The sequence below is a fragment of the Teleopsis dalmanni genome, chromosome 2 (assembly GCF_002237135.1).
Source record: "Teleopsis dalmanni isolate 2A chromosome 2, ASM223713v2, whole genome shotgun sequence".
Classification (NCBI taxonomy): Eukaryota; Metazoa; Arthropoda; class Insecta; order Diptera; family Diopsidae; genus Teleopsis; species Teleopsis dalmanni.
Genome location: NC_051847.1, coordinates 29,793,199 through 29,801,768, shown reverse-complemented (window position 1 = coordinate 29,801,768; position 8,570 = coordinate 29,793,199). Strand labels below are relative to the sequence as shown.

The 8,570-nt window shown below is 34.0% G+C and overlaps 1 protein-coding gene across 1 annotated transcript; it reads right to left on the bottom strand.

The window, feature by feature from the left end:
- Window positions 1-640: 640 nt before the first annotated feature.
- LOC119674211 lies at window positions 641-6,853 on the bottom strand. The gene is made up of 4 exons (XM_038085338.1): window positions 6,734-6,853; window positions 4,450-4,783; window positions 1,231-4,390; window positions 641-1,168 (listed from the first exon to the last, which is right to left on the bottom strand). The coding sequence occupies exons 1-4, from the start codon at window positions 6,851-6,853 to the stop codon at window positions 976-978; spliced, it is 3,807 nt and encodes a 1,268-aa protein (XP_037941266.1). The 3' UTR covers window positions 641-975.
- Between the last annotated feature and the right edge of the window lie 1,717 nt (window positions 6,854-8,570).

The following is an 8,570-nucleotide window of genomic DNA, read 5'->3' as shown; positions in this document are numbered from 1 at the left end:
TGTATAATATATATTGTAGACTTCTAACGTCAATCATAACTTCTTGTCAATCGGCAAGGATCCTGAAAGTTCATAAACATTTTTTTTCTCAAAGTTTATCTAATGAACATTAAATTATTATTTATTCAATATCATAATTTTTTAGATTTGTTTCCCGAGCTTCCCGTTTAAATTCTCTCTTAATTTAAATGTATGTACTATTTGGTGACAAATTTATGTGTGAAAGACGAAGATTGGGCGGCGATCGTACGGTCAAAGTTCCAAATTTTAGATTTGGATAAGGATAAGATGGTTTTGGGTGTCTCTAATATTTAAGTGGTGTGTGGCGTATGTAAGTAACTAATTGCTTTCAATGAAACAAAAATTAAAATTGTCTTTATATACATTTTATTATTACATTTATTTTTCAACCTAAATATATAATATGTACATATTTAATTATAGTAAAAAAACATAACTAAAAATAATTAAATAGAACCAAATAAAAATAAAAAAAATTAACAAATATATAAAAAACAAATTTACAAAGCGTCTTTTAAAAAGTCCAAAATAAAAAGTATTTAAGTGGAAACCACAAATGAATGAGGACAACATCTGTTGCTGTTCAATGCATATACTATCCTATTATCCTTATTTTTTTTTAGAATTTCTAAAACGGTGGATCTTCTGAGCAATATACGGATCCATGCATTATTGCTAAATATTTTTTTAATTTTACTAGTGTCAACTTTAAAACTACGCTGGAAGTGTCAATTGTTCGAACCTAACCTTTTACAATTTTTGACTATAATGAAAATAAATTTAAGATATTCTAATGGGTCACTGAAATAGTAAATTCCAGACACTGCGAGCGTAGTTTCCAGTATTTCACATTAAATTACTAAAATAAAAATGTAGAAAAAAAATGGCGATTTAACATGAATTTTCGCACTAAAGTGGCACGAAATTTGTTAAGTGTATTGTTTATAATGAAATTCATCTCCGGCTCTTATGCATCATAGTTTCCAGAAAGCTAGGGTCTAATGTGGACGCATGCTCTAAGTCTTCCGTGCTGGCATTTTCTTCAGCTACATTAACGAACGCACTCGATAGTTCACCATTAAGCTTATTCACAGCACCTGTGGTTATGTCGTACATGAATATTTCCTGATCAACATTGTCTGGAGATCTGTAAGAATACATTTTTATACAAAATAAACGAATAAATTTTAAATGAAGTCAAATGCTTACTTTGCTACTAAAAGTACAACGGATTGCATTTCAACATCTGTTTTTGATTCCTTTTCCAGCCAGCGTTTAAAATTTTCTTTTGTCGGTTTTTTGACAAGAGTCTTTATAAGATCGCCACCTAAGAATTTGACTTCTTTATTTTCAGCGTTTGTATCACGTTCAATGCGTCCCTCACTGGCCTCAACAGGTGCTAGTACGACCACACTAACAACTTTCTTACCACGCAATTCCTCGCTGTCTGGTATGGGGAACTGAGCACCATTAATTTTTAATGGCAAATAACGATTATATTGACGATCAGCTAAGTCGACAGGTGGTACGACTGTTGCATCAGTCTTCAAATACTTATCTGTTACGCTCTTCTCATTGTTTGCATTGAAACGTACGACTTTGACATCGAGATTATGTTTTTGTGGTAAAGAGTTGCTCTCTTTAACTCGCTCAATTTCTTTTTCAGAAAGCGCTACTTTATCACCATTTGGTTTTACTACCGTTACAACCTTGTTAGATTCGGATATTTGTGCACCACCACCTGCACCATAAAAGTGTTGTAGGTGTTCTGGAGGTAAGTTTTCAAGAGCAACGTCACCTACTTTATCATAATCCAGTATGGATATATCTGCATTGTTTAGAATGCCTGAAGAAAGCAACTGTTGTCGCAAATCATCTGGTACTTCATCGGGTAATTGTAATAGAGTTTGACTAGCCTTAACATTTGTTGTTGAAGAGTTCTCATCAGCATTGGGTTTCTGTTGAGCGGGACTGTTCTTCACAGGCTCGGTTTTCGTCGCGCTAGGGATATATGGTTTTTGAGTATCTTTTGTTTTGGCAAGTTGAGCTTCAGCAGGTAATTGATGACGTATTGTTTGTGCTGGTACTTCTTTCATATGTTGAGTATGACGCTGTTCTAGCTCTTTAAAAACATCAGAGTGATATGTAGATACACTAAATGGAGAATTATCATAATGACCTAGAGCTAAACCTGTGCCGACAGATTGTACACTTGAAGCTGATTGCCGAGGTTGTTGCGCAAAGTTTGTAGATGCTTGCACTTGTAGTGTTGGTTGAGAATTGGGTGTGATTTGCACCTGTAGACCCTCATTACTGTAGTGTGTAGGGTACTGATTATAAGCAGTGGGTGGCATTGGGGTTACAATCATTATTTTCTCACCATCTGTAGATTGTGCATATTGAGGTGGAAGGGTCGAAGATGAAAATGACTGAGAAGCAGCTGCATTTTGTACGCCGCTAGCATAACTTGTGAAATGTTGTTGTTGATTTGAATTGGTGGCGGTTATATAGTGTCCATTAACCTGTTGATGTGCATTATCTATATTACTGAAATGATCTTTCGATTGTTGTTGGGGCTTCACTGTAGGACCTAAATTGGGAGCAGGTATATCGTGGATAACCTGATTCTGTGTATTGTAGGCATATTGATTGTATTGGTTTTGTGATTGCTGCTGTGAACTCTGTTGATGATGTATAGTTTCTGTAATATGTTGCTCGTATCTTGGTATCGATTGCAGTAATTCGGTTTCTTTTGATGGTTTAATATCCAAATAGTTGTGTATAGCACTCAGAGTAGCAGAAGATTGTAAAGCAGACGGTGATTGCTGTTGATGATGTTCTTGATAATTATTTGTCTTTGAAAATTGATTTGATTGTTGTACATTTGTAGCTGTGTGTTGTTGATTTTTATTGTAATAGTTCGACGGTACAACTGGTGATGGCAATGAGAAACTTGGTTGCTGGACGTATTGTGGCTGTCGGTTGAAATGGAATTGTTGCTGTTGTTGGTGATGTTGCTTTTCTTGATCGGCTTGTTGTTGATAATGTTGTTGTGATTGATGCTGTGGTTGATGTTGCTGTTGTTGTTGATGTTGTTGCTGCTGTTGTTGTTGATGTTGTTCATGTTGTTGTTGTTGATGCTGTTGGTGATGCTGTTGTTGATGTTGTTGTTGATGTTGTTGTTGATGCTGTTCATATTGTTGATGTTGTGATTGATGTTGTTGAGTTGGAACATTATAGTTAGTATTTTCCAATTTTACTGGTATTGGTACTGGTTTAATTTGTGGTGTTGGTGCAGGTGTAGGACGGAATTTAATTGGTTGATAAGGCCCTGCATTCTGTCGTAATGGAAGTTCTTGCTGTTGTGGTGGTTCTGTTGGGAAATACACAGATTGCTTGCTGGATTGTTGTACTTTATGTGGAAAGCTTTGATAATATTGACTATGTTGATGGGATTGTTGCTGTGGATATTGTTGATTTTGATTGCTGTAATAATGCGATTGCTGAAGTGTTAATTGTTGTGTGGGATGTTGCTTTCGATACAAAGCCTGTGCTTGTGGTTGGTGTTGTGAAGTAGATGGTGGTGATGGCGGTGGTGGTGGTTGTGAGTGCGTGGGATTGAAATTTGGACGCTGATGTTGTGGCTGTTTCTGATAAAATTGTGGTGATGCTTGTGGTGGTGTTGGGGATTTGTGGTGTATTAAGTTATTTGGGGGTCTAAAGTAAGTACCCCCATGCTGCTGTGGTAGTTCTTGATAAAAACTGGAACTATGTGGCTGTTGGAAAGGTGCTGTGAATAGATGATTAGCACTTGGTAAACGACTGTGATGATTGCTTAAATAGTCGGCTCTCGTATTTGCAGGTAATAAATCACTTTTTACACCACTGCCCACATTAATTGGAGCAGGTAATGCTACTACTTGGCTTTGTATGCTCTCAGCATTATGTTCCTCTAATATATGACCAGTTTGTGATTTGTCTTCTGAACCAAAGGTTACATGTATACCACTATTGCTATGATATTTTTCAGAATCTGGGTGTATAATGGTACGTAATGTGGTACTTTTAAGTGGTGGTAAGGGTGTAACTACTTGGGGATAATGTACAACTTCTTCTTCTTCCTCATGTTCGTCATTATTAAGTGAGGCAATAGGACTTTCCAAATGTAATTTATTGTTTTGATCTTTTTTATAATTGACATAGAAAACATGTACTTTCTCTTTCTTCTTTTTAGTGACTATTGGTTGTGGTGCTGTTGTTGCGAGCGTATCATTTGAATCTTTAATAATGATTTCTATAATTGGTTCTGGTGCTTCCAGATACTGTGGATAATGTCCATAACTTCCACCATAGCCTGATGGGTATTGAGCTTTAAGGATTAAATAATATATTAATATCAATCGTAAAAAGAAATTAAAAATTGGTTACCGATAGCATTTTGTCCATTGTATAAGCCGCTTTCAGTATAGTAAGGGCGTGATTCACTTTCATAACCAGCACGTCTACTCGCAATATCTGAATAGATATAACCAGCATTACCAAAGTCGTATAAGGTACGCTTTCCACGGCTGTCCAATGGACCTTTCAATGATTTTGATGTTCTAGAACTTGTTGTTGTCTTTGTTTCCTTCTTTGTAACTTCTTTAGTAGCCGTCGCAGGTGCTGGAGCTAGTTTAGTCGTTCCACTTGGATTAGTTGAGGCATCTTTAACAGAATCCTTTTTTGCGTTTGCTGCTGCTAGGGATATCGAAATCCCAATCAACTAAAAATATATAAAATATTAAAATGTTTTAATTTATTTTTATACATCAATTTGATTTTTGCATTTTTAATTAATTTAAAGGCAAAAAATAATTTATAAATAAAAATAAATAAAATAATTTAAAGGTAAAAAATAATTCATTTTACATAGATATGATGAGAATGCTTTTTGGTACTATATCTGAATGAAAACTAAATTTCAGTCACACTAATCGTTGTTTACACAAATTTCTGCTTTATAAGAGGTGCGCTTTAGCAGAGATTGAAGATGAAGACAGTTTTAGCAGAAGCTGTGTTAACTATCATATTCATTTTGCAAGAACAAAGTCTAAAAATGTCTTTGTCATTTCACCTTATATCACTAAACATCACTAAAAATGTATTATTCATTACAGTAGAAAGAGATAACTACGCATATTATTTAAAGATCGGGGCTAAAGACAGAAATAAATGCTTCCATTTTTATTTACTTCACATGTACTTATTCTTATGTCTTCAATACAAAGAATACTTTTCTGGAACAAGAATATTGTTTATAAATTTAGTTCTTAGTTCTAGCAGATATTGTATAGAAAAGATTAGTTTACTCAAATATATATTAACAGGTTGAATAATTATATTATTATATGATTATAATAACTATATATTATGTATTAAAGTTGAGAAGTCAAATGTTGATATTCTTCACATTCATTGGGAGACATGGTTTGTCCATAGTAATGCTCTCAGTTAATGGTGAAGAGCGAGCTACGTTTAATTTAGTTCCATTGTAACATTATGTGTTGTTCTTGTTAAACTATTTGCACTATTTGGATTTTCAGATGAAAAGAAGGAGATATGATTGGTGTGTCTTCTCAACAGTGTCGTATTCAGTTTTGTGATGAGAGCGTTTACTGGTGTTAAAGATGAAGATTATGTCTCCAGTGTTGGTTTAGCAATATGGGTTCATTCGCCTGGAATTAAAATCCACATATCGTAAGGTATATCGATATAGATAGTATTTGCATATAATTATTTAAAATTAACTAGGTGCCTTGTTCAGTAACACTGCAGATGTGTTAGATAGGCTGTAGTTCCAGATAACGGAACGTGATATTCAAAAAATAACACTTTTTTTCATACTGACAGCATTTATTTCATGGTAAATGACTGTTTTTAATTATTTGTATTAAAAGCATTAAAGATTCGACGAAGTCAAAGGTAACTTTAATAATATTCTAATCAAAAATTAGAGAATAGCTGAAAAAACTTTACATTATTGTACTTTATGGATATTGGTATTCGTTTTACAGAGGCACGTAAGCGAAGAAACGAGCAGTCTTCTTAATGACAAGAACCCACTGTGATGACTTCACTGAAAGCATGGCTATATGGTCTTATTATCACATAACCTAATAGAAGGATTTAAAATCTCTTCATCACTTTTATATATCTTTAAAAAATATCAAATTCTAACTTTAACTATAATAATAAATTTTTCTTTCAATTATATTTCAAATATTTATAAATATTCTTTAAAGTGAAATCAATTATTCTCATACATAATGCAAAAAGTTGATTCAATTAAATTTTTATGTGTTATATTATTGTGTGTTTACGTAGTGTTCAGACACCATAATGAATAACAAAGAAATCCATTTTCATAATTCGAGAAAGTCAAATTCGAAAACAATAATAACATTAAGACTTGAACAAATGAAATTAGCAATGCTCAATTTATGTGAGAAATCTTTACAGAGCCGACCGTTGAACTGAATTTTGGAGGCGTTACTAAGCAACAATTAAATCTGCATAAAATCACAATAAACCATAAAGAAGTTAGCTTTCTTCACGAAACAACCTAAAATGCACCAACAAACGTCGAGTTGAATACGGCTAAAGACGGTTAAAGACAGTTAAAGACGTCTGATGGCCAACGCTTAAGACTTGGGTGTCGAGTCTTGGCACTTGCCACATTGAAATATCGGCCGACGTGTGTTGACATATCAATTGTGCGTGCTTTGACAGATTCAAGTAAACAAATATAAATTTTAACACTTTCCACTAGACTTGGTTTCAAATAAAGTGCCATGATAAATGGCTCAAAATAGTTTCACGGTGAATCGCATCGCCTTAACCAATAAAATCGTACTTCATTTGCCGAATAATTGAAGTTGAAACTTTTACAGCCCACACACACTGCATTTTCGTAATACAAATTATTTTGATAATTGTTAATACTATTATGTATTTAATTATTTTAATGGAAAAATTAATTTTCTTAAGTTTACGCATTTAATAATATTACATAAATATTGACATGTAATAGAAATATTCAGTAGTTACAGACACAGATGATACGAAGATAATTTAGGCGACTTTATTGATAATGTTATAGAGTTTATCGCCGCCAATAATATAAAGGATGAAAAGTAAACTTTATTATAAATAAATGATATTACAAATTTTTTTTTTTTTTTGCGGCAAGGAGGAGTGGAATGCCTGAGTGCCCGAATTGCACGGGCTAAACCACTCTCCCTCATTCCTAGAGACCTTGTTCTACCCCGGGACTACGTTAGTATTACTTCTAGGTAGGGTCCCTATTAGTCATTTAAGACTTCCATCGGTGTGCCCTGCGTCCAGGTCCCGCTACTGCTGCAGATATTTAATCTTGCCCTACAGTCTACTTTTTCTAATTTCAGAGTATGTGTTCCGGCTCTCATTCGTGCTTTTCGTTTAAGATTAGATTGCGTCCAGATCTTTCTTCTTTTCCCTTAGAACATTTCCGATGAATTGCGTGATTTTGTTCCAATTTTCTGCTCGGTCTATCATTTTTCTACAATATTATCGATTGTAAAATGACCTATATATCCTGCAAGAAGTGTTCTTTTTCCACGCCATCTTACTCAGTTGAAGAAAGTATGCTCAGCATTGTCCTCGACTGATCCGCAATATATACAGTTATATACAATATACACAGTTATATACAATTATAGGTCTACTGGATAATGAGGTGAATATATCATGATATACAAAATCATGATATGTATTAAGATGAGAACATATCTACCATACGAGATATAGATACTGAGGTTTTTGTAAACTAATTAAGTCTCGTATTGTATACCAACGCCGCCAACTCATCAGCTATCCCATTTTTTTCATATAATATGACATTTAATTAGTTAAATCTTGGTATGATATTTCATTACAATCTTCGATTTGATTATTTTGGATTCAAAAGCATTCAATGCTGTTAGATTATCCATAAGAACAGTGATGTTCAAAGGTTAAGGTCATTAATGTTGGCCTGGCTACTTTTCCAACATTGTATATCGTCTTAGTCTGAAATCTATGAGTATCAGGGGGTCAGTATGATTGCTTTACCTGCACTTCATTTCAGTCATATCCACATCGTATCTCTGCGCATCTTTTAGCCATTCGTGTAAATGCTAATTTTGTAGTTATCTCTAACAGATCCCAATTACCACATTTTCCTGATAGGATTAGTGTATGCAGTCAGTAGCAGATACTAAATCGAAACCAGGGAGAGATTATATAAATTGTTGATATTCTTAGTTGATTACTGCACTTAATGTATCAGTAAAGTTTTGAAATTGGTCAAGATTCTCAAAACAAGAGACCTCTAGAATATTAAAACGGCATAGCGCACGCGCTAGGTAAAACAAATGTGACGCATTTTCATGGTACGTCACGGGGAATTCATTAGTTTGATTCTAGTATAGCTTCCTAATCGACTGTGACCCGTGAGTAAACTTCCCAGAAGACTGATATCTTTGCGGGGCATT

Excerpts from the sequence above, each read along its gene's own strand:
- LOC119674211 (XM_038085338.1), bottom strand. The coding sequence starts at position 6,853 with ATGGCACTTTATTTGAAACCAAGTCTAGTGGAAAGTGTTAAAATTTAT. Across the intron at positions 4,391-4,449 it reads CAATGGACAAAATGCTATCG|CTCAATACCCATCAGGCTAT; the intron begins GTAACCAATTTT and ends TAATCCTTAAAG. Across the intron at positions 1,169-1,230 it reads GTTGTACTTTTAGTAGCAAA|ATCTCCAGACAATGTTGATC; the intron begins GTAAGCATTTGA and ends GTATTCTTACAG.